The sequence below is a fragment of the Micromys minutus genome (assembly GCF_963924665.1).
Source record: "Micromys minutus genome assembly, chromosome: 12".
In the NCBI taxonomy this organism is placed as follows: domain Eukaryota; kingdom Metazoa; phylum Chordata; class Mammalia; order Rodentia; family Muridae; genus Micromys; species Micromys minutus.
This window is the reverse complement of record NC_137981.1, coordinates 14,133,107-14,159,787: the sequence shown is the minus strand read 5'-3', so window position 1 is coordinate 14,159,787 and position 26,681 is coordinate 14,133,107. Positions and strand designations below refer to the sequence as shown.

General features: G+C 39.5%; 1 protein-coding gene and 1 pseudogene across 2 annotated transcripts; one reads left to right on the top strand and one right to left on the bottom strand.

Moving 5' to 3' along the window:
- RNF212B (ring finger protein 212B) lies at positions 1-26,267 on the top strand (the record flags this gene model as incomplete). The annotated part of the gene is made up of 14 exons (XM_080926139.1): positions 1-100; positions 2,581-2,633; positions 2,839-2,913; positions 12,180-12,295; positions 13,810-13,870; positions 14,891-14,919; positions 16,579-16,625; positions 16,823-16,865; positions 17,029-17,089; positions 17,464-17,512; positions 20,776-20,815; positions 21,477-21,571; positions 22,771-22,832; positions 26,205-26,267. The coding sequence occupies 14 exons, from the start codon at positions 1-3 to the stop codon at positions 26,265-26,267; spliced, it is 894 nt and encodes a 297-aa protein (XP_080782265.1).
- LOC308427981 (small ribosomal subunit protein eS25-like) lies at positions 12,684-13,054 on the bottom strand (annotated as a pseudogene). Its single transcript has one exon. The product of its transcript is annotated as a small ribosomal subunit protein eS25-like (transcript).
- Positions 26,268-26,681: the final 414 nt, after the last annotated feature.

Sequence of the window (26,681 nt, the reverse complement as noted above, 5' to 3'; positions counted from 1 at the left end):
ATGGATTGGTTTCATTGTAACCAGTGTTTCCGAAAAGATGGGGCCCATTTCTTTGTCACCAGCTGCGGCCATATTTTCTGTAAAAAGTGTATGACTCTAGGTGAGTGACTCCTTTTCAGATTTATCCCAAAATGTTTTTTTTTTTTTACTTAGATAAAATGAGTAGTCATTTCTCTGTGTGATGTAGAATAAATATCATTTAGTGGGCACGAGTGATAATATGGATAACTGTATGCAGCTGTTCATTTTGGAAATTAAAGGAATCCATTAATGAAAGAATGGACTGACTGCTTTAGCAATAGTGTTACTCTTCAATGTTTTGAGTTGTGTCAGGAAAAGTCATCATGGATGAAAAATGATGTTGAGACCTTGGAGTTTAATAAGAAATTTCCTATATCTATTTGGCACTGCTAAGTATAGAACTAGGGCTTTGCACATGCTAGGTAAGTCCTCTACCAGGGGCTTACATCCTAAGCCAATACAATTAAAACAAAAGTTACAATGTTTATTTTCAATGAACCAACTTTTAAAAATAGTTTTTACTTTTCCTGTTGTTTTTGAGGCAGGATCTTACTATATAGCTTTAACCTGAGCTCAGTTTTCCTGCCCCATCCTCCCAAATGCTGGTATTTAAGTTATGTACCACCAAACACACCCTCTAGCACCAGTTTTGTGTAGTCTTCACCACAGTCCTTGGTAGTAATTACTGGTAGCACTATTTTGTAAATGAGTAAATTATCTGAGAGAATAAATGATTGCCAACTTCTTACAACTATCAAGTTTTAGAAAGGAAACTTGAAGGCCACATGGAGTGTGGCAACAATTGCCTTTAGTTACACACTGCAAAGCCAAAGCAGGTCTCTGAGTTCCAGGCCAGCCAGAGCTACAAAGTGAGACCTGGTCTCAAAGACAGAGAAGTTGAGTTTAAGGTTTTATTTGGCATGAGCATTAGGAAATGAATGCGGAACCTCCAGGATGCTAGGCAAATACTCTGAGCTACACCCTAGTATTATTTTTTGCTTTATTAATGTGAAAATTCTTAGAGTTGGGTGAGCTGACAGGTGGTTTTGACTATCGCTACTAGGTAGCCTCAGTCAATAGAGCTGGGTACTGGAACAGAGGGGTTTGTAGGCTGGTAGCAAAATGGTAGAAATTTCTGTCCACCAGGGTAAGGATCCTGAACTTTTACCCTGTTGGTTCTAGAAAGCTGTAAAAGTTTGTGGTTATTTAATTATTTATTATGTATGTGAAGACTAACTGTCTTCAGACACCAGAAGAGGGCATCAGATCCCATCACAGATGGTTGTGAGCCACCATGTGGTTGCTGGGAATTGAACTCAGGACCTCTGAAGTAAGTGCTCTTGACCACTGAGCCATCCCTCCAGTCCCATGTTTCTTATAAATAGAATTTTTTTTTTTCACTTGCTGCCTCACACAGAGATCAGTGCACAGGGCAGACTGGGAAAGAAGCTCTATTCCCCAAGGAAAGAACAGTCATGTTAAATAGTCTCTGGAGAGCTGTTTTCTCCTGTATGAGTCTCATGACCCTTTTGAGTTATCTGCTGATGCAGTGGGATTGTTCACTATGGTTACAGCAGCTCACTTAGGAGTGATTGTCTCTGCAAAGCATAAAGTCATGAAGTGCTTTTTTTCATGACATGCTATTCATTTTGTCTTGTCTTTTTCATGGATGAACCCAGGATTTTATGCATGCTAAACAAGTATTCTATCACTGAGCCTCATCCACAGCCCTGTGATATTTATCATCAGCACCACTGCTAATGTTGCATTTTATAAGGAAAGCTCAGGAACTGTACTTTTTGATTCTTTCAGATGGCATTTGTTGAAGAGTAAGACAGCATCTAGATCTAGGAATATTAGCAAAGTAACAACAGGGTGGGATAACCAGGGGGCCAGCTTCTTATAGTACCTAGTGTGTGCCTGCTGTCAGGCAGAGAGGACAGATGGCTCTGTGGTTAAAAACACTAGCTGTTTTTTCTAGAGAACTCAGGTTCAATTCTGAGCACCCATATGGTGGCTCACAAGTGTTCTATAACTCAGTTCCAGAGCATCTGACACCGTCTGGGTTCCTTAGGCACCAGGCATGTAAATGGTGCACAGGCCTACACAAAGGAAAAAGTTCATAAGATAAATCTTCTTTAAAAAGTGCCTGAAGTGAAAATCATTGTACTCTTGTATTTGTCAGAGAGCATTTGCAAATGCATTTCTGTACTTCTGTTGGCACAGTAAAAACTACCAGTAAATACCACTAGTCCCAATACTCAGGACACTGAGACAGGAGAGTTGCTACAAGTTTCAGGCTAGTCTGGGCTACAGTTATGAAACCTTGTCTCTCAAACAAAGGAAAGAAGACCAAGAGACAAACAGGGTGTAAGCCCTCATACTTCAGCACATTTGTTTGGAAATGCTGATTTAGAGAACAGAGATTAAGGTAAAATATTTTATAGCACAGTGGTAATCTAAATTTAGTTCAGAATCTCTTCTTGACAGTTACTACATACTTTAGGAAAATCTTACCTCCTCCCCTTAAGAACAAATATGTTTTCCTTTTTCTCACAGAAAAATGTGCCGTTTGTGGAAGTGCTTGCAAGCACCTGGCTCTTTCTGATAATGTAAGTTTTTACCTTTGTCGTAAACCTCCTCATCCAGTCCCTGGCCTGTAGTAAACACATAGCACAGTAATGAGCAGCTCAAAACAAAAAGAAGCAGCAAATTTAAAGATGGCAGTTGTAAAAAGGTAGCCATTTAATTCGAGAGTCAGTAGTTTCTTTCATTTTGTTGTAGATATTCTCACTGTGTGTTTTCCTTTCCTTATAGCTAAAGCCTCAAGAGAAGAAGTTCTTCAGAAGCCCTGTAGAGACAGCTTTGCAGTGCTTTAGTCACATCTCTCAGGTATGAGAGCCACAAGGAAGCTCAAGGCCTCCTTGGGTCATAGTGAGTACAACTGGGTACAGAACCCCTATCTCCAAGAAAAAGGCGAGCCCCCCCATCTCTTTAGAGACAGGGTTCTTTGTGTTAGCCCTGGCTGTCCTGGAACTTACTCTGGAACTCAGAAACCCACCTTCTTCTGCCTCTGCCTGGATTAAAGGTTTGTGCCACCATCACCACTAGGCAGGGAGTTTCTCTTTAAATTGTCTTTGTACACAGTGGAGAGAAACTTTTCTCTTTGCTTTCTTGCCTGATGCAAATCTCTACCAGTTAACTTTTTACTAACCCAGAATCTATGGTATCCAGTCAAAACTGCAGTCTAATTGAATCTTGCTTTGTAGTTCCTACTTCTAATAACCAGTTCTTGTGACTCAACAGTGCTCTAGGAACCTTATCATCTTTCTCTGAAGACAGAGGCATTTTCTTAAATATTGCATGTCTAGGCCTACAAAGAACAAATTTGGTAATTTAACTTGTGACCTTTTGCTTATAGACCTACATCCAGGAATTTATGTCTTAATCTTTGTTTTTCAGTAACCTTTATTTGGAGTTAACAACCAGTTGCTTGAATGTTACAAACTATTTGTCTTTCCTGAAGTCTCATGTGTTGGTGAATGATTGACATGATCAGGATCAGTGGGATATAGCAAAAGGCAGAAACAGTTGTGTCATTATTTGAGAGAGTTCTCATGTTGTAAAGACTTTGATTTTTATGTTTTCACTCTTTAGTTCTCTGCTGAGATAATTTTTTAGTATTATGGGATACCTCCTCTTGGAACAACGCTTCAGACTTTTTGAAGCTAGAGAGATGGCTCAGTGGGTAAAAGGTACTTGCTGCCAAGCTGACAGCCTGAGTTTAATCTCTGGAACACATCTGATAGAAGGAGAGAACTGCCTCACAAAGCTTGTTCTTTTATGCATGTAACCGTGTGTGTGCACACAAGATGAATATGTAATTTTGAAAGATTTTATCACTTTGTATTGTCGTTACTATGTTGGTTATTAGACCCTGGGCCCTCTACATGCTTGGCAAGTGCCTTTTTTCACTAAGCCATCTCTCCAGCCCAAGGGAAAGTCTCTTGTACACTATAAGTCACTATTTAGCTAAGGATGACCTTATATTTCCGATCCTTTTTCCTCCACTTGCATGCCGAGAATACAGGAATGTCCTGCCACTCTAGGTTTATATGTGCAGGGAATAGAACCTATTGTATTGAGATATATGTTAGTAGATAAAATCCAGCTGAATCCCAAGGAGAAATGTAAAAGAGGTCACTTGAACAAGAGAAAGAGTGGAGCTTTGGTTACTATTTAACCCCACGGCTAGTTAATGTTTAGTAAAGAAATTATATATAGTCTGAATCTTAACCTGCCTAATCATGGGACCAATTATACATGGTCAAATAATCAAGGCAAAATAAATAGAAAGGGTCAGTTAATCATCACTTTAGTGATGGGTCAGTTTGGCTAAGTCAACAATTTGAAAACTTATTTTCCTACTCTGTAAAGTTGAATAACTGATGTGGTGCTTACCCTTAGACTATGTCATTCAAGCTTCTGCTTAAAGTTTCTGTCCTAAGAAAGGTCTTCCCCAGAATCTTAGGAACCACAGCATCTGCTTTGTGTCTTGTTTTTATTACTGCTCCTGTCTGTTGTCTTGTGTGCCTGTTCACCTCTGAGTCCTGTACTGAGATGCAGCTCCGTGAGGACAGAGATTTGGTCAGTTTAGTCTGTTGTTCTCTTTGAATAGTTTCTAATACTGAATAAACATCCAAAACATTGCCCTTAAATGAATGAATGAACTGTTGCTCTAAATGTGCAGACCCATTCTCTACAATGACTCAACAAGAACATTTTTTTTCCTGCTCTGTTCTAGTTCTTCCTGTTTTGAATTCTTGACTCCCCTCTAAACTTTCCAAGGGAATTTAAGAGCTTGTAAGAATCTGCTAGTTTTCTTATATTCCTAAACCATAGACCCCTGCCTTTACTCACAATGTGTGCAGTATCTTCTAGTAAAGCCTTCCATAATTCCTGTAGCAGACTTTTGTCTTCTTTCTTGTACCCTATATTGCTTTTAACTTTGCAAAATATTTAACCCTAAAAATGTGATTTATTTGCTCACGTTTGTTTTATCTGTTTTTCTCACTTTTTAAAGGCAGATGCATCTTCGTAGCACTTAATATCTAACTAGATGTCTGACCTATATTATGTCCTTATGAAATGCTTTGTGTAGAACCAGGTGTGGTGGTAAAACCATTTAATCCCAGCACTGGGAAGCAGAAGTAAGGGGATCTCTGTGAGTTTGAGGTCAGCCTGGTCTACATAGCAAATTCCAAAATAGCCAAGACTACATAGAGAGATCCTGTCTAAAAAAATAAATAAATAAACAGAACAAAATAAAAATAGACATGCTTGTAAATGACTGAGATGTGAGGACAATTAGGAGGACTGTTTAAGGTAAGGTCAGAGAAGTAGGTACTTGTAGATCCTGGCAAGAAATTTAATTTTCTTTTACTCAAACTTGTGTTATTGGAATGTTTTTTAACAAGGAAATGACATTATGTGATACATAATTTTAAAAGAGATTGTGGCTGTTGAGTGATTAGACCATAAATAGGTTAAGAGCACAGGCAGGGAGACCAGCCAGGAGGGAAAAATCTAAGCAGACTGTGTGCACAGAATCAGTGGTGGCAGCAGAAAGAGGAAAAGGTACGAAGGTTATAGCTCAGTAGCAGAGGCCTTTCCCAGCAGGTAGAAAAGCCTGAATTGATTCTCAACACACACACACACACACACACACACACACACACACACACACACACCCCACAGGGGAGAGAAGGTCATTACTTGTGTTTTGTTTTGTATTCTGAAAGCTCAAGAACTTTTTAAATTAATGTTTAAGAAAAAAACATAGTACAGGTTAGATGAAAATACCAGCAGCTGCCAGGAGAAGTAGAGGAAAAGTAATGCCTTTTGAGTTAGACATTAGAAATAGACAGCTTAGTTTTAAAGAGGGAGGGGCTAGGGAGATGGCTCAGTAATTAAGAATACTTGATTTTGCAAGATCTATGTTCAGTTCCCAAAACCCACATGGTGGTTGACAGTCATCCCTAACTCTAGTTCCAGGGGATCAGACCCACTCTTCTGACCTTCACAGGCATAAACACAGTACACACATTCAGGGAAAATATTTATACACAGACAGTAAATAAACAAGCAAACAAACAAGCAAATGAGAAGTACTGCACAGATGACTTGTGGTTAAGAGCTGCTCTTCTAAAGGTCTTGAGTTCAATTCTCAGCACCTATCTGGTGGCTCACAACCATTTATAATGGGATCCGATGTCCCCTTCTGGCATTCAGGTGCACATGCAGACAACAGCATTAATACATAAATAATACATATATAAATAAATCTTGGGAAGTAGGATATCATTTGAGATGTAAACGAATGGAATGGAATGTAAACTAATAAAAAAAGAAAAATATTAAATAAATAGGAAAGCATTTCTAGGAATGGAAGTAGGAACTAGCCTAAGGGAGCTAAGAGCCCAAAAGCTTGTTTTGTGGGTTTATTTTGTTTGCTTGGGGAATGTATGTGTGTGTTATTTTGTTTTGAGACAGGGTCTCTCCACATAGCTATGGCTGTTCTAGAACTCAGTATGTAAACAAGGCTGGCCTCTAACTCACAGACATCCACCTACCATTGCTTCTAAAGGTGTGCAGCACCACACTTGGCATGACTTATTTTCTAAAGAGTGAAGAAGTAACGTTGCTGGTGCAAAGCAAGAAAAGGTTTTACCTTGTTTTGATTGTTTCTTCAAAAATCTGCAACCATCCCACCCACCTCCCCCGGTTGATTTTCTCCTGCATCTGCCTGGAAGACGTGGACATTTTAGGTTTTGGATGTTTCTCAGAAAATCTAGGTGAAAAAATCAGGAAGGCTGAGCTCATTTTGGAGCACAGGGCAGAAGTTCCACGCTACCAAGTCCATATATGTCTGCCTAAGAAGGGTGGAGAAGGAGAATAGCCAACATTAAACACGACAGTTTTGTTCATAATGATAAGGAGATCCTTTCTGTCTTTATTTTTATAAGAAATTTACTTTGAAATTGCTAATATGGAGATGGCACTGTAGTATATGCTGATGACTCCAGTACTTGGAAGGATGAAGAAATAGATCATGAGTTTGAGGTTAGCTGGGTTACATAGAATAATTGTGAAATTATTTTTTAAATTGATTTTAAAATTATTAATCTGCTTTTTTTGCTGTTTTTTTAAGCCCTTTTCTGCCTCTAATGCTGACTCTGCTCAGTTCATCAGGATCCACCTGTTTTATAGAGAGATAATGCCTAATGTAGGAATCAAACAATATGGTCCTCCTTTGGCCACAAGGAATACCATGATCCCCAGTAGATCATGAAACAGCAGATAGTTCTAAAATTTGTATGTGCTATGGCTTCCCTCTGTGCACCTAAACCTATAGTAAAGTTAGATTTGTAAATAAGGCACAATAAGAGATTCACAATACAAAAACTAAAGACTTTCTTTTTCCTTCTGCACATTTTACGATGTGCTAGCTTGTTTTATGTCAGCTTGACGCAAGCCAGAATCCTTTTGGGAAGAAGGAACTTCAATTGAGAAAGTATCCTCACCAGATTGGCCTGTGGTACATTTTCTTTTTCTTTTTCTTTTTTTTTTTTTTTTAGATTTATTTATTTATTTTAGGGATATGAGTACACTATCCTGTCTTCAGACACACCAAAAGAGGCATCAGGTTCCATTACAGATGGTTGTAAGCAACCATGTGGTTGCTGGGAATTGAAATCAGGACCTCTGGAAGAGCAGCCAGTGCTCTTAACCACTGAGCCATCTCTCCAGCCCCGGTACATTTTCTTGATTGATGACAGGTGTGGGAGAGCACAGTTGACTATGAGTGGTGCCCTGGGTTAAAGTTAAAAGAATGCAGGCTAAGCAAGCCATTGGGAACAAGCCAGGAAAGCAGCACTCCTCCTTGGCCTCTGCATCAGCTCCTGCCTCTGGGTCCCTTCCCTGATGGCCTTTGATAATGAACGGTGACGTAGAAATTTAAGCTAATTTACGTACCTCCCCAGGTTGCTTTTGGCCATGCTGTTTCATCCCAGCAATAGAAACCCTAATATATACATGGGTATATTTGTTCTTAGCAAAATCTTAACTTCCACACATTATTCCTCTCCCTTTAGTTGAAAACTTGTACCTTTTCACTTAAAAAAAGCAAATCATGGCAATTCTTCCAAATTGCCAGCATTCACTTCAAGTATAGTAAGGGTTACTCGAACACAAGCACTGCAAGGATTGATCTGAAAATACTTTGAACCACACTGTACCCTGGGTAACTGAAATCCCAGAAAGGTGAAGTGTAGCTGGCGTTTGCTGCGTTGTAGGTTCTTCCTTTGCCTACCCTTTATCCCCATTTCACCACTTTCACTAGATAGGAGAGAAAGTATAGAGGAGAGAGATTGCTGAACCTAATTTCTTTGGTTTCTTCTTTGAGCATGACTCCCTCAAAGACCAACAGCCACCTACTTCACCTCTCAGGGCCCCAGTCTTTCCATACCTGTTGGTTTTGAAACAAAATACCAAACATTGCATGTTACCAAATGAAGACTCAGGAGTCAGGCACTATGGTGGAAGCCTGCTAACTCAGAGAGGCAGAGAAAACACCCAGGTGACCCTCCTCCTCAGCTGAAGTCCTAGAAGGAAAAAAACCAGTTCTCCTTCTCATACTATTTTTAAAACCCAACAGAATGTCCCTCCTTTCTGTTTCCTTTGCATCTCTCCATCTTTCTGACTTCCTCTCACACTCTGTTTTTTTTTTTTTTTCTGTTTATTCCCTGTCAACTGGTTGCCTGTTCCATTTCTTGACCTATGGTTGATTTTATTCAATCTTTTTTTTTTTTTTTTACAATAAACAGAAAGCTTTTGTATTAAAGGTATGTGCTAGGACTAGAAACAGAATTTTTTCCAGTACACAAGCTTACATTGTGATCAAATAACAAGTAACAGTCTTGAATTAAAAATGTGCTAAGGCTGAGCCACACCACAACTAGAGACAGGGTTTTCCAGTATATAATCTCAGGGCTCACCATGTAACCAAATATCCTGCAATATATAGTTTCTGAAAAGTTCCCAGAATTTCAAACATCACACAATTGCAAAAACTATCTTCAGCTGGAAACGCCACACCTTTGTTAGAGCACCATGCAAATCATAGCTGCTTTGTATGGTCCAAAGCATCCCCACATCCCTACACCTGGGATCAAAATGAAAGTAAATTCCTACAATATTTCTGTTTTTTAAAGAAACCAAAAATTTAAATTTGTCACTATAGTGAAGCTTCCAATAAATTTTATAAAAAGCCCATTAGTATCTGTAAGCTAAATTTTATACATTTTTTCTTAGACAAAATCTCACTATGTAACTCTTGTTAGCCTAGAATTTGCTATGAAAACCAGGCTAACTTTAAACTCACCAAAATGTAGATGTGTCCTGAGTGCTGAGATTAAAGGCATACACCACCAACCTGACAATTTTATGATTTCTAAAATGAACAAAAGTCTATAATATGAAGGCTATGATACTTATTGCCTGATCCTAAATGTAGAGGAATGGTGTCTAGGTCTGGAAGTAGGTAGTTTCACATAGTGTTAGAATGAAATGAATAATATTAACACTTGAATTATCCAGATGATATTTTCAGTAGTATAACAACTTTTATTATCAGTAGTGTAACAACTTGGTTACTGCATTAACAAAGCAGTCTATAAAAATGATCTATTTAACAGAAGTCTTTTCCAGGCAGCTCAGTTGTTCCGAGGCTCTTCCAGGCAGTTTGGCTCATCTGCTTCTTCAAAGTAGCTTATCTTAGAGTTACTCTCAGCAGTTCCCACTAATACTTATTTTGGGGGATTATTTTTGGGGATGATAGGGCCTAGTGAGTCTGGTCAGTTTCGGGAACTTCCTGAAACTGAGCTATTTGTTGAATTTTAAAGACCTTCCCTGCAGAATGAATTGTTTCATGTCCCTTTAGAACATCCTGTGTCTTAAAGAGCTTCTTTCAAAGATAGAATGCTTTATCAGAGAGGAAACTGCTACATAGCCAATGGCTGTATCTGAGGTTTAGGTTTCAGGTTTGGGGGATAAGGCAAAGAAGGCTTGCTTAGGACTAGTCAGAGTGTTCTCCCATAGTCTAATCTGGCTCCTTGAGTTCTGTAGTGGGGTCTAGTCTCAGTGTAACTGTGACCCTCGGCAGTTCCAAAGTGAGCTTTATCTGGATGGACTAAGGTAAGATTTGGCTTTGATCCGTCTCCCTTTTGTTATTAATTTTAAAAGTTTTGTACATTTTATTTTTAAAATTTTTATGTGAATGCATGTTGTGGTGGTTTGAATAAAAAGTCCCCATAAACTCATATATTTGCATGCTCAGTTCCCAGTTGGTGAGTTGCTTGGAAAGTTTAAGAAGTGTGGCCTTTCTGGAGTATGTGTTCTTGTTGGAAGAGGTACGTCACTATGGGCTTCAAAAACAGACCCAGTGTGTTTCTGTCTGTAGTCCCCACAGCCCCAGAGATGCAGATGCAAAGCTCTCAGCTACTTCTTGAGCACTGTGCCTGCCTGTGTGACTGTGCTCCCTGCCATGGTGGTCATGGACTAACCCACTATAAACAAGCCCAGTTATGCTTCCTCTTATTAGTTATCTTGGCCATGGTGTCTTTTCACAGCAATAGAACAATAACTAAGCTTGTGTGTGTGTTGTGTATGGGTGTATATGTGTAGTGTATACGCTTATGTGCACAAAGCACACCAAATGTATGGAAGTTGGATGACTAGTTGCAGGAGTGTGGTTTTTTCTTCTACCATGTGGGTCCCTAGATTGAACTTGAGTCTTCAAGATTGTCAGCACCACTGAAGCCATCTCACCAGTCTGGCCCACCTGCCTTTTTTATCATAGGATCTTCATTACAGTGCACTAATGTAGCTCAGGCTGCCCTCAAACCTACAATCCTCCTACCTCAGCCTCACCAGGGCTAAGATTATAGGCATAAACTATCAAATTCTGCTAAGATTTTAAATGCTTTATAATAACTCATTTTATTCTACATCGATCCCACAGCTAAGACTAGAATGTTGGGATTATTGTGTCTTATTACATAGTTATCTATTTATAGTAACTATTACTTCCAAACACCTCAGCCCACCATTTCATATAATTCCTAAGATTCTAAGTATTTTTTTCTGCTTCTGCTGTGTTCAAACTTTCTAAAATTTTACTTTTATAAACAAATCAGATGAGGAAAAAAATTCATGAGAAGAGTACACATACCCAGAGAGGGGACCTTGATAAAGGATTTATAGTCAAATCAGTGAGATGAGACATAAATTCTGCTGTGTATTCAAAATAGAGCCTGACACAGCTAAAACACTTTGTAAATATTAACTCTGATTCAACAATCCTGTAATAGGTACATTAGTGGAGCAAATGGCAAAATAATACAGAAGATAAAGTTATATGTCTATATCCAGAAATAAACCAGAAAACTTTAAAAAGTTAAAAAAAACAATCAGAAATATTCTTTTATGCCCTTCTACCTTGAGATAGGATCTCATAGCCCATGCCAGCTTCAGATTCGCAGTGTGGCCAACTCAAGCCTCAGACTCCTCATCCTTCTGCCTCTAGCTCCTGGGTACTGGGACGATGGGTGTGTGTCATCTCACCTGGTCACATCTTCACCTTTAACTGAAACAGCACAAACATTCTTCAAATAGCACAGTCTAAGTGTTACAGAAAATACAGTGTAGTAGCTAAAAATGTGGGGACAAAAATAAGTAGGTAAGTAAGAACCAGTAAGGAGCGTGAGAGTTTTTTTGTTTGTTTTTGCTTTTTGCTCAGGGTGTGTGTGTGTGTGTGTGTGTGTGTGCGTAAAGAATGAATGAATATATATGAATATATACATATATAATATTCTATAATACCAGAATATTCTCATTATGGTAAGAGAAAGCCAATGTCCTAAAATGGAAAGTGTTGGCACTCCCTAGCACTGAGCTCTATAGTTTTGGGGTGACAAGTTATACTAAAGGGTGTAGGAGAAGAACAGTTCTACACTGTGGTTTAGTGGATTTCCCTTTATAGTCAGAAGGAATATGAATGAGTTAGCAGAAGTGTATGCCAACCTATTTCTTCCTAGTAGGTGTGGTGCTTCCAGAAGAAACAAACAGATCTTCGTATCGCCTTTTATAAGGACAGAATTACAAGGTTAGAAGCAGCCGTGAAGGAAGCCCAGGAAGCAGCGGCCCGCCAGAACAAGTAAGCAGCAAGCTAAGCCTCCAGCTTGCACCTTTTCTTTCTTGTGGTAAAGCTGTGTCGTCCTTCCCAAATGTAAGCACTGAAAATTGCTCTGTGCATGTTCATATTTGTCTTAGGAAAGTCAGGCATGACATTTTCCGTTTGTCCTCTTAGTCTCTCTTATTTTTGTCATTCTTCACTCCATGGACCCTCCTTACCTTATAATGTTTCTCTTCTACTTCATTATGTCCAAAGTCATTTCTTCAGTGAAATCAGATATAGCTGACTCGTACCGATAACACTGAGATATAACACTCAAAATGTCTGCGGAATGAGTGCATTTTGGAAATATTTTTTTTTTTATTCAATAAAGTTTTATTTTCCCAAATGTACAGCTGATTACACCTGTTCATGCATCTTCACCAGCAGCTGGGGCATCTTCACCCTTTGTGTTTCTGGTGTAAATGACTTGGGCTCTGTGCTTTGAAACCAGCTTGATAAGTCCTTTACTGAGTAGCTCCTGAAGGGCTGCCCTGGCCAAGGAACCTCGAATCTTCAGTCTGTCAGAGACCACGGCTGGAGTAATAAGCTTACAGTTGGGAACTTTTTACAAAGTTTGTTGTTTGTAGCTTTGTCAAACAGGATGAGATTGTTCAGCTTGTCCCGAACTTTGCCTTTGGACCACGTCTTTTTGGCCTTGCCGCCAGATTTATTTACTGGGTCTTTGTCTTTTTTGACTAACTTTCCAGCATCTTTCTTCTTGTTATTTTTGAGCAGCATGGTGAAGCTCAGAGAGTAGTATGGACCACAGCAGCCTCACTAAGATGTCAGCAGAAAAGCGTATTTTGGAAATCTTAAGCTAAAAGGCAGAATCTTTGAGACTGGAAAGGTGGCTCAGTGGTTAAGAGCATTGGCTTTTCAGAGGACACATGTTCAATTCCCAGCACCCACTTGGTGGCTCACAACTGCCTGTGACCCCAGGTTCAGGGGATCTGGCACCCTCACATAGATATATATGTAGGCAAAACACCAATGTACATAAAATAAAATGCTAATCAAAAGCTAGAATCCTTGTTGAAAACTTAAGCTGTTATTTGATGTTGACTTATGGGTGTGTATTGTCCTTTGGCCTCCCCATCTGTGCCAGGTCAGAGGACAACTTGCCAAGTTGGTTTTCTCCTTTCACTATTCGGTTCAGGGAATTGAACTCAAGTCATCAATCAGATGTGGTGTAAGGCCTTTCTCCACTGAGCTTTCTCAGTAGTTAGAAACTTTTACATATCAATAGTCCAAGAAATGGAATTCTTCTTCTTCAAATGCAAAAACCACTTGAAGTCATACCAAATAACTACTTGTTTTGTTCATTTGTTTTTACCATCAAAACCCTGCCACTTTCTCCCAGAATTACCAGATCCTTGATGAAAGTACCTTGTATAGCAGCAAGCACCCCTCAGTAAGCATTAATCAAGATGTTGATAATAGTAATAATTTTTATCGTAGTGACCTGGACCTGATTGTTTCCATCTTTTGCCTAGAGAGCTATCCATCTTAAAAAAGGAGAATGGGGAACTGAAGAAAATTTTAGCCATCCTAAAGGTAAATGGAATAGATTTTATTTTTTTACTTGTTTTGGTTTGGGTTTCTAGAAATCAAATTCAGGGTCTTTCACAAGCTAGATAGATGCTCGGTTACTGAGCTACACCCCCAGAGTTCTCACTGTATAGTCCAGACTGGCTATAAACTCAGGACCCTCCTATCCCAGTGTCCTGTGGTCAAGAACTACCATCTGTGCCCCCATGCCCAGTTGAGGAAGATTGCACTTATTATTATTTTACTCCCTACCTTATCCATCTTTCTGCTGTATAGAGCAGCACTTCCCAGAAACATCATATTTACTCAGTCAGCACACTGGAATAAATAGATAAGGGTGCAGAAGAATTTGGAGGTCTGAAAGCAACAATGGTTTGCACATTTTTGACCCATTCTGAAATGAGTAGTGCTATAACTGATGAGGGTCCTCTCTGAGAAACGTATTTCAGCTTAACACTTCTCTTGAAGAAGTCCAAATGCCTCAGGAGCCTTTGTTTGAGATTGAATCTAAAATACCTGAGCTTTGAACTCTTTTTTTAAATGTTTGTTTAATATTATTATTGTTTGTGTGTGTGTGTGTGTGTGTGTGTGTGTAAGATGTATGATGTATATGTGATGTATGCATGAGTGTAGGTGTCAGTCAGAGGGTACCTTTCAGGAAGCAGTTTTCTCTTTCCACGGTAGGGATGAGGGTCAAACGGAGTCAGGCTTAGCAGGCATTCTTACCAGCTGAGCCCTCTTACTGAACTGGCTAGCCTGGGACTCCTGAGTCTCTTGCCTTCCTCTCTTAGTGCTGAGATTACATGTATGTGTTGCATGCCTAGCTCGACAGAATGCTTTTATAAGAAGAAACTAAAATTTTATCTCTCAAAGCTAATAATATATTTCTGAGAAAACACAAGTTTTGTCCTTCTGTTGGCAGCCTTAGCTAGGGGAGTTTTCAGGTCAATTATATAACAAATCAGTCTAAGATCCATTAATTAGAACCTTTAACTATAGTTTCTCTCACTTGTTTTCTACCTACAGGGATCGCCAAGCTGCTACTATGGAAACAGGTCAGTTTCTTCCACACTAGCCCTCTACCTTGAAATTTTCTGATTTGTTCTTCAAAACATGTTCAATTTTACAATTGTACATAAATATATGATGATATGCCACGTGTGTACAGTGTGAAATGAACAATTCATGGTACCTAGCATTGCTCTTTTCTTAATCCTTAACCATTTTCTTATTTGGGGAAGACTTTGGCTAATTTTTCTTGACTCCTAACTATGTATACTCCATGATGAGTTAAATGGTTGATGAATTTACCTTTTTCTTTCCTGATTCTCGTGACTGAAGAGAAATTATTATTATTATTATTATTATTATTATTATTATTATTATTATTATTATTATGTGGTACTGGGGCTGTGGTCTTGCAAATACTTTACCAGTGCACTCAAGAGCCACCTCCTCCACCCCCTTTCTTATGAAGACAGCATTCTCACTATAGCCCTAGCCAGCCTGGAACTCGCAGAGATCTGACTGCCTCTGCTTTCGAGAGCTGAGATTAAAGGTACATACCACCATGTCCCTTACCCCATCTTCCAGCCCTCTTTTTACTAATCATTTTGAGACAACCTCACTAAGTTACCTAGGCTGGTTTTGAACTAGTGATTTTTGCTGAACCTCCTGAGTAGCTACATGTGCCACCATGCTCAGCCCTAAAGTGAAATCCTGATCGTAATGCTCATCCTTGATTACTGTCTTATAAGTTCTTACTAATCCTTCAATAATCCAACATGTATTACTTTACTGTGCCCTACCAACTAGTAAATATTTTAATGGTGAGTGTATTTTTTAAAAAAACATAGCACTCCTGAAGTCACAGAGCTTACTATCTAGTATTTCAAATTTTTGTATTTTTATGTATTTATTATAATATATAAACATTGTTGTGTTTGAGTTTGTTATCTTTTGTTTTCCCTTTGTGGTCATGGCGTGCCAAATCTCAGACCTTGCTAAGGACGCATTCTACCACTGGGTTCTAACCAGGCCTGAGTCTTACCTTCTCTCTTAGGCTTGTGAATCACTCCTAGCTAATTGTTTTAATCTCAAGGCATAGAGCATAGATATGTTTGTTGAATGGGTAGCTGGCTGGATGAATGGATCAGTAGATGTAAAGTTGAGAATATTTGGTAAGATGCTATAAGAAGGAAGAAAGAAAAAACACCAGAATTGCTCTATGAGAGAGAATAGGGGAAGGTTCCACTGGGGAAATGGAGAGTAAAGAGACCTCACAAGGAAACTAGACTTCTGAGTGCTGTGACAATGCCTTCCCTACTGTGGAGTAAGTACTGTTTGCTTAAAGAAGCAACTTATCCATTCTTTCTTTCTTTTCTTTCCTTCTTCTTCCCCTGCCTTTTAAAAGAGATTTTGTGTGTGTGTGTGTGTGTGTGTGCGCGCGCTCGCGCGCGCACGCGTGTGCACCCATGGAGGCCAGAAGTATCAATCCACTAGAGTTGGAGTTAAAGGCAGTTGTGAGCAACCAGACATTGATACTTAGAAATGAACTGGGTTCTCTGCAAGAGCAGTCCCTGTTCTTAACCACTGAGCCTCAAAACTTTCCCAGTCTCAAAACTACTATTTTTATAATTAATAATTGGTTGACTAATATGACCTCTAATTCAGTTCCATAAGATCAAAGCTGCCTTCTTTTTGTTTTCTTGTAGGTTAACCACACCTCGACCAGTGGGTATTACTTCCCCATCACAGTCAGGTGAAAAACAAAAACTAATTCTTTCCAGATATCTGTGAGATGAATAAATATCTTTTCCTCATATGGAAGTTGTTTTTTCCTCAGAGACCATAACATGATTTTGCTAATCTTACATATAATGTGTAAAATATGACAGAGCCAAATAAGGCAGAGTGTGCCACTAATGGTGGGTTTTCCTCCACTTCATGCTCTTTCAGTTGCTCCACGACCCAGTTCCCAGCATAGCAGCCAAGTAGTCAGGTGAGTAGAAAGCCTATTATTGAACATTGGAACTGTTGACAAAATTGGAAGAGAGGTTGCTCAAAGTGGTGCTGAGGACAATTACTGTCAAGTCAAATGTAACACTAGTTTCTTGTGTTTGTTCTTGTTTTGTTTGCATTCTCATTTTATCTCCTTTTAATAGTCGCTCTTCTTCTATGGAGTCCATCCCTTACACCATGGCTAGAATCAGTCACGTGGAACAAGTAAGTAATTGTCATATTATTTTTCTATATTGAAATTTTAATGCTTAATGAAAGCAAGACTGTAATTCAGAATCCTAAATTTATATTGGTTTTGGCATAAATCTTCTCATGCCATATGGAGACTATTTTGGATGCTCAGTATTAGAAAATGACACAGAATCAGCAGGCTGGCTGTAGTGTATGTGTTCAGGAAATGAATGCACAGTATCTGCCATGTACATTTTTGAAGTACTTTGAAGAAATGTTCTTAAAACCAATTCACACAATGTGGAAGAATAATATATGTGTAAATGAATTATTACTGAGAAACAATGGGGAGTCGGGGATGTAGAGAACCAGGGTAGAGTAATTAATGGTCATTCTTTTTCTGTCAGGGAAGCAGAGGCCTGCAAGAAAGGAGCACTCCCAGAGACTCTTACACTGGTGAGAGAGGGCAGGAGAGGTTTCTGAAATCTGAATGTTCTGTCCAGATACTAGGAATTTCTACTGTTCTATGCATAATATAATGCTCTTTTACTTTTTTCCTGAAAATATGATTCCAGGTATCCAAACAAGTGTTACAGTTTTTCAAGTAATGGTATTTTTGTTCTAAAACAGAGAGTAAGAAAATAAAGTTGAGGGATAGCCATTGAAAACCTGATCAAAGGCACAGCTCAGCATATAACAGCCTTCTAATCAAACTTTGATTACCCCGACAAACATAAAGATGAAAAGAGAGATGGAGAGATTGCTCAGTGATTAAGAGCACTGGTTGTTCTTCCAGAGGTCCTGGGTTCAATTCCTAGCCTCCACATGGCAACTCACAATTGTCTGTAACTCCTGTCCCAGGGGAACCTACATCCTCACACAGACATGCATACATGCAAGCAAAAATACCAATGCCCATAAAATAAAAATAAATAAATAATTTTTAAAAGGTGGAAGGAGAGAACCAACTAAAAAGTTATTTTCTGGTCTTCACATGTGTACCATGACACAATAGTCTGTCTGTCTGTCTGTCTGTCTGTCTGTCTGTCTGTCTCTCTCTCTCTCTCTCTCTCTCTCTCTCTCTCTCTCTCCCTCCCTCCCTCCCTCCCTCCCCCTGTCTCTCTCTCTCTCTCTCTCCCTCTCTCTCTATTTAAAAACAAAACAAAACAAAATCTGATCAGAATAACTTAAGTGATTTGAATTTTCAAAATTGCCACAAGATGGCAGTAGAAATTAAGTCTAAAGGCAAAGTTGACAAACAGAATCTTTTTTGTAATGATGGCAGTTTATTTCTGCTTTCCTGCACCATGACACACATGTGATGGTCAGAGGGAAAACTGAAACCGTGGAGTCAGCTCTCACTGTCCACAGTTTTGTGCATTCCAGGAATCAAACTCAGATCATTTGGTTTGAGCAAAGAAAGTCTTTATCTGCTCAGCCATCACACCAGCTCATAAAATATCAGTTTGTAACCTGGAAGGTGTTTGCTTTCTCACTCTGCATTAAAAGTAAAGCATGGGCTTTGTAGTAAGGATGTTTTAGTCTTTTTTGTCTGTTACTAATACAGCCACTCGAGTTTTCTTTTGTGCTTTCTTCGTGGAAGGCCGTGTGTAGGATGGGCTAAGGTGGGATGGGCCAGGGATTGGCTCTGGGGACTCAAGCATACTCCCACTGAGATACATGCTCAGTCTTTTTCTTCTTTCTTTCCTCCCTTCTTTCCTTGTTTGCTTTCTGCTTTCCTTCATCTTTTCTTCTTTTCGATCAGTGCTAGAGATCAAATACATACTAAGCAAATGTCTACCACTGTGCTCTATTCCCAGCCTGTTTTGACTTTATATTAATTTTTTTTGAACTTAGTACGTGTACACATGAATGTATACCAAACCAGGACATCTTTGTTGATGAAAAAAGTCAACTTTGTGGAGTTGGCTTTCTCCTTCCTCCTTAGGTGGTTTCTAGGGCTTGAATTCAGGCCTCCAGGCTTAAGCAGCACTGGTCCTGATTTTCTGCATTTAATTGGAAACTTTAATACACTTATAATTGCTATAATTGCTAATAAGAAAGAACTGCCATTTTGCTATTTCTTTTATAGATGCCATCCTTTTGTTGTTAGTTCCTTTGTCACTGCCTTCCTTTGTGGTACAGCGATTGTTTCCTAGTGCAGCACTTTAGATCTCTTACTGTTTCCTTTACAATACTCAAAACTATTTTGAGATTACAGCTAACATAATTTATAAGAACCTGGTTTAAGTTAGTACCACATTTAACATCAATACTTACCAAAAGCCCATAGTTCTGTTAAATTATATACTCAGCAACACAAATTTTTTAATTACTTATAAAATTGTCCTTTAAATCTGATGGGGGTGGGGCTGGAGGGATGGCTCATTGGCTAAGAGCACTGACTGCTCTTCCAGAGGTCCTGAGTTTAAATACATACCAGCAACCACATGGTGGCTCACAACCATCTGTAATGGGATCTGATGCCCTCTTCTGGTGTGTCTGAAGACAGCTACAGTGTGTATATATATATATTTTTTTTTAAATATATATATATATATTTAAAAATCTAATGGGGGGGAAGCTACCAAGAAAAAAATGTACTTAAACTGTCTTTTGTTGCATTTGATTTGATCCCAGCATGTCTTAAACTGCACATGGTAGCAAAAACCCATAGTTACAGCAATGGAGAGACTGAGGCTGGAGGGTCAGGAGTTCAAGGTCATCTTTGGCTACATTCTGGGCTATTTGAGACCTTGTTCCAAAAAAGCAAGCTCAATTAATCATTAACTATTATGACAAGAAGCAAAATACAGGCAACTCTTAGAGAATATTCGTTTTGTTTTCTTGAGTTAAATGGTATTACACTGCCAGCTTTCTTTTGTTTTTTAATTTGTTTTGTCTTTATTGGTGTTTTTGGTTTTTTGTGGGGGATGAATTTTCAATACACTTGTCAGGCAGAGTAGGTGGATCCTTGTGAACTCTAGATCAGCCAGGGCTACATAGTGAGATCATGCTTATAAAAGTGTACAATAGAATACCTGACACCGACTTCTGGCCTCCACATATACGTGCATACAAATGCACACCTATACAACTGCACAGAGACAGCAGCTTTGAAGAACTCCAACCCCAGCCCTTCCCTCTTGTGACTATCAAACCTGCTTTATACATGACTACGGCCTGTAGGTTTTCAAAGCTACCATGAAGCTGGAGGAGACATGAGTACAGTTGAAAGGTTATAATGTTTGCTATAGTTGTGTGAGTTCTACTCACATTCACTCTTGGTTTTGTTTTTGTTTTTCTTAATGTAAATTCCCCAGACTGCCACCAGATCTTTATAGTTTCAGGAGTTCTGAAAGAACATTCTGACTGCTTTTGCAAGCTTTCTCCTTGCCTTGGATGCTGGGGATCATTTTTGGAGTTCTGATTCTCTCTTCACTGATGTCTCTCCTTCAGCTAACTTTTCAGCGCCATCTTAGAGAGAAAGCTGAAGCATACCCACACTACACATCAGACAGTGATGGGCCCTGTTCTCCAAACTCAAGAAAGTGAAAAGAGCACCTTTATATGGTGCTACCATGTAACTGACAAGCCTTTTCACGTACCAATAGCTCTAATCCTAAAATCTACGTGAAAAATCTTTGGCCCTATTTCTTTTGCCCCAGCCCCTGAATCCCTTCTGAATTATCTCACTGGTTCATATTTGTGTTTTCCAGAAACCCCTTCACCAGCTTCAACTCATAGCCTCTCTTATAGGTAAGTAACATTGCACTTCCTTTTCTGTTTTGTTTTGGAGGCAGAGTCTCATATAGCTCAGGCTGGCCTCAAATTTACTATGTAGCTGAGGCTGCCTTTGAACTCCTGATCCTCCTGCCTCTGCCTCCCAAGTTCTGAGATCACAGGTGAGCACAACCATGCCTTGTTGTCTTATTTCCTTTTCTAGGAATGTGTTCACAATGTTTCTGCCAGAATTCCTAGGGTTCCTTGTTCAATGTTCCTATACTATATATTTATACTTATATACTATATATACTATACTATATAATTATAGGGTTCCTGTACTACTGGCATTAATAATCTATAGTTTATAGAATAGAGTAGTACTGTGTATAATTTGCAGTCAGATTATTTTTTTTCTCAGGTAGAGGCAGGATTTTCTCTTTTCTCTGGCCTAAAGGCTTACTTTTTATATGCACTTTTTACTTTTATCTTTCCTTTCCTCTATTGAGTTTACTTAGGTTATCACTGGTTGGCGGATCAGTTTTTGAGACAAGTCTTGGTCTGTAATTATTTGTTGGAACTCAGCCTAGATGTGAACTTGATTCAATCCTCCTGTCTCTGCAGATTACCTTCCCTGGGATTACAGTTGGGTGGGTGCAGTTCTAGCTTTGCTGATACTTTTATTTCCATGCCTTAGACCTTCATCTGCCTCCTCTGGACAGGGGGTTTCTTTTAGACCATTCTTCAGTGGGGCTTCAGGCCACACAAGAGTCCTCACTCCTAACAATTCTGGTAAGTTAATGTTCTCAAGTTTTCTTTACAATGAGGGGAATGGTTTGAATTTTGCCTGATGAGTACAAGCCTGTCACCAGTTGAATCCTATTATGTTCATACAGATTGGCCTGTAGGATTGGGCTGGCTCTCCATCTTCATCCTTCACAAGCTAGACATCAAACCCAGGACCAGGGCCTTATTAAAAGTGTGTGCTAACCACAAATTAGGTTTCCTGAGCCAGGTCTTGTGCAGGTCAGATAGATAGCCTTCAACAATCTGTGAGGTTCAGGTATACCTCAAACTTGTGACCATCCCCCTGCATCTACTTCCCAAGTGTTTTAAATACAGGCATATACTACTAGGTCTGGCTTTTTTCTACATCTCCTGTTGAGATTTGGTAAGAGGGCAGCAGGTAGAGGCTTTCTGCCAAGCCTGATAACAGTTTGATCCCTAGGACTCACAGGTGTGAAAATTGTATAGTGGAAGGAAAGAAAAGCAGCTCTTGAAAGTTGTCCTTGGACATCACATGTGCATATGGTTGGTGCATGTGCGCTCACGCACCCATGCACACACACACCCATGCACACACACATAAATAATAATGTTAAAAAATAAGTTGTGGATTTTTAGATTCCACATTGAACAGGATGGGTGTTTGGTTCCAATGGTTGTAAAAGCCAGTATGTTTTTAAAGTACCTCTGTGACCAGCCCTGTTCAATGCTAGCTCGAATGTTTATCCTGCCTCTTTCAACTTATAATTAAACTTAAATCTCGGACTGTTCTGTCCCCATACCATCCTATATAGCCACAAAAGGTCCTGGTGTCATAAAAGGAAGAGATATGGTCACCCATTTCTCAAAGTGCTTAACTGTTTTGAGACAAGGTTTCAAGTAGCCCAGCCTGGCCTGGAATTCCCATTGTAACTGAGGCTAGTCTTCCAAGTGCAGATTACAGGTATGTACCGTTGTTAAAAGGGTCTTTTCATTTAGCTAAGGCTGGCTTTGAAGTATCTATGGCCAGCTTGGTCTCAAACTCATAACTCTTCTGCCTCTATCTTATAGGTGTTGGAATTACAGGCATACACCACTGTGCCAAGCTGTCTTTCCCTTTCCAAGTAGTAGTCTTCGTTTAGAGCTTACTAGATACTACAGTCTACAGTAACATGGTTGAGAAACTGTCTGAGTAAATCATCTTACAATTCTGTCCTACCCTTCAGGTCAGAGGGAAAGCAGAACCACACCAGAGAATCTTCCTGGTTTCCAACTTCCAGTCCTACAGGTGAGGTCTGCCTGGTAACTTATCAGTGTCTAGAACTCTGCACAGTAGGCCTTCCTGCTAGAGGCTCAAGTGGTAGAGGATAACTGATGGAGAGTGACACCTGGTGTCGCTGTGGTAACAGGTGTTCAGTGTTTCAGAATGGTTTAGTTCCAATTATTCTATCGTACTGTAAGATTAATTTGGTGTGGGTTTGTGTTTGTTGATTTGTTTTTGGTTTGTGGGGGTGATATAATTTTGTTTTGGTTGGTTGGTTTTTCAAGACAGGGTTTCTCAGGAACTCATTCTGTAGACCTGGCTGGCCTTGAACTCAGAGATCTGCCTTCCTCCTGAGTGCTGGGATCAAAGGTCACCACTACCCAACTGGTTTGGTGTTTTATTTTGTCTTAGTTCATAACACAGTTTTTGTTTTGTCTTGGGTACTGGGTACCTTCTGCATTGTTGGCAAGTACTCTCCCAAATACCTGTCTCCCTAGACCCTTTTCAGTTTAAGTCAGATCTTAATGATTTGCCCAGGCTGGCCATGGACTAAGCATTTTCTTGACTCAGTCTCCCACACAGCAGTGGGCAAAGGCCTGCACTGTCAGCTCTGGCAATGAAGATTCCTTCTCAACAGAGTAAATCTTTTGCACAAACTATGAAGGTATTTATGTCTCCATAGGTGAATTTATGGGACTAATCCTAATTCAAAGTACAAAAAGAAAGGGTATGGTAGAAGTTTGTAAGGAAATCCAGTAAGTGAAAAATTCAGTCTTGCCTTTTAACTCCACATTTGTGTCTTTGCAGCTTTTTGAGGTTATTTTCACTGAAAGTCTCCCATGAACCAAGGAATAGCTCCTGGATAGTAAGACTAAGAGTGGGGTGTTTATTTCCATAATCTAAGATGCCCTTTACCGGTACAGAATCAAAATTTAAGTAGGGCCTGGTGGCAAAAGCCTGTAATTCAAGCTACTCGGGAGACTTCAAGCAAAAAGAAACACAAGTTCAAAGCCAGCCTGGGCTGTAGTGTGAGTTTCATGCCATAGTAAAACCCTGCCTGAAAAAAATAAAAATTAACCAGATATGGTATAGGGCACCTATAATCCCAGGGTCTCAGAAGATGAAGTAGGAGAATCACATGTTTGAGTCCATTGTGAACTACACAGCAAGTTCCAGGCCAGGCTGGCTAGAGACCTTGACTCAGATAAAAGAATAGACAAACCAGGTCTATATAGGAATATAGGTAAACAATAAGTATGTTTTCCTGGCATCCACAGGCCCTAGGTGATACCAATCCCTAAAACAAGAGAATAAAAAGAAATTAAGATTTAATAATGAAACTCTTTGCATGTAAACTTAAAAATTAAAACAATTTTAAGTTAAGAAAAAAAAAAGGTCTGGGAATGTAGCTTAGTTGGTCGAGTGCATGCCCAGCATGTGCTAAGTCCTGGGTTCAATCCCCTGCATTTCACAAATCTAGGTTCCTGCACTCAGGAGAGGAACTAGAAGTTCAGAGGTATCCTTGCTTATATATCAAGGCCCATGTCTCAACAGACAGAAGAGAAGAAGGGACGAGCATTTCTGTTGTTGCTGCTCCTGTTCGGTTTGGTTTTGTTTTAAGATATCAGAAGCCCAGTGTGGTGACACACACCTGTGATCCCAGCATTTGGGAGCTAGAAGCAGGAAGATTAGGAGCTCAAGGCCAGATTGAGATAGCTGAAGCTGTCTCAAAACCAACAAAAGAAAAAGCTGGGATTTAAACTGTAAGAAGTAACACTGAAAAAACAGCATCCTCTCATAGAACCTCATAGATATAGAGATAAACCTATAAGGAAATGCAAGAGATCTAAGTATGTTGAATCTTGTTAAGAAACACAGTTATTTCTATCTGGATATAGTGGTACATACCTGTTGCCCAGCACTTGAGAGATCGAGGTAGGAGGATCTGGAGTTCCGGATCATCTTGACCAAATAGCAAGTTCTGAGGCTAGCCTGAACTATGTAAAACCCTATCTCAAAACCAACCCAGCTTCTATGGCACAGTTGAGGAAGCTTAGTCTGTTGGGCACTGTTAAAGACTTTTTTCTGGGACAGGCTCTCTCTTGTAATGCTGGCTGGTCTGTCTAGAGCTATAGACTCAGCTGGCCTCAAACTCAAACCCACCTGCCTCTCCTTCCTGCGCATGGAATTAAAGGTGTGTACTATTCCCTGAAGTAGTAAAAGAACTGTAAACATGAGAAATATTTCAGGTCTAGTGACTCTGTATTTACACAAATATACAAGCAGAAATAAGTGCATACCCATATATAAGTAGAAATCTTATGAAGTTAAATGATATCTAGATTTTGCTTTAGTATAATTTGCTAAAAAAAAAAAAAAAAAAAAAAAAAAAAAAAAAAAAAAAAAAAAAAAAAAACAATAGAAAGAATAAAGGTTGGCCATGAATTTTGTTATGTTAGATGATAAGTCATTATTCTGGTCTATCCTTTAAAACAGTTGTTCCCAGCCTTCCTACTGCTAGGGCCCTTTAATACAGTTGCTCATGTTGTGGTGACCCCCAACTATAGAATTATTTTGTTACTATGTCATAACTGTAACTTTGCGAATGTTATAAATCATAATATAAGTATCTGATATTCAGGATATCTGATATGTGACCCCTGTGAAAGGATCATTTGACCCCAAAGAGGTGGAGACCAGCAGGTTAAGAACCACCACTGTTTTAAAACAAAACCTATTGGGACTGGAGAGATGACTCAGCAGTTAAGACTACTGGCTGCTCTTCCGGGGACCTGAGTTCGATTCCCAGCAACTACATAGTGGATCACAACCCCCTGTAACTCCAGTCCAAGGTGATCTCCAGAGTCATCTTCTGAGCACAAAAATACATGCAGCAAAATATCAATACATATAAAATTCTACAGCTAAGATATTATAAAGTTAAAAATAGTTACTGAAAAGTGCCTGCCTCCCTGGTAATTCTTTTGATGCAATAATCAAATGTTCCTGGTCTTCCAAAAGTTTTTTCAATATTTTACACCATCATCATAAAGCCCTGAAGCATACAGTTTCTTAAGCAACAACAAAGCCCTCATCACACAGGATGCATCAGATCTTAATCTGGGTTGGGCATGGTGGCACCACCTTTAATCCTTGTCCTTTGGGGAACAGAAGCAGGCAGATCTCTGTGAATTCAAGGCCAGCCTGGTCTACAGAGCCAACAGGGATAGTAAGACCCTGTCTCAAACAAAATTTCTTTTATTTTGGAAGTCAGTCATCATACGATGAGGAAAAACTATGGAGCAGCAACAGCAGTTGATTCTGTTGAATAAAACTTTATTGGTAGAATACCCTTGTCTGTGTTGTCATAACATGCGAATCTGTTCTCTGCTGCAGACATTCTACCAACAGAGGCAGACGGGACTAGCCAGGAGAGACGGATGGAACATTTCCAGATAGAAACCGCTCTTCTGAAAGGTCTGATGTGTGCATTATGCTCAAGTCTGGACTGCAGTGTGCAGTACTGCTAGGGGAGATGAGGACCTGCTGTATCCAGTTTCAGTCTGCAGCTTGTTCCCTTGAACTTTATCTTACAGGTCTCTCTCCAAAATATTTAAAAATTTCAAAAATATTTCCTGTGTGTCATATGAAGGTATACCACTTGCAAATGGGTGCCTGTGATATAGGTGCCCTCAGAGGCCAAAAGAGGGTGTGTGATCCCCTAAAGCCAGGGTTATAAGCAGCTTGTGTGCTAACTGACACAGGTGCTGGGGAACCCGATTTGGGCCTTCTTGGAGAGCACAAAGCATACTAAACTGCTGAGCCATTTCTCCAGCCCCTTGGATTTTTATTAATGTATTTTGTCTATGTACT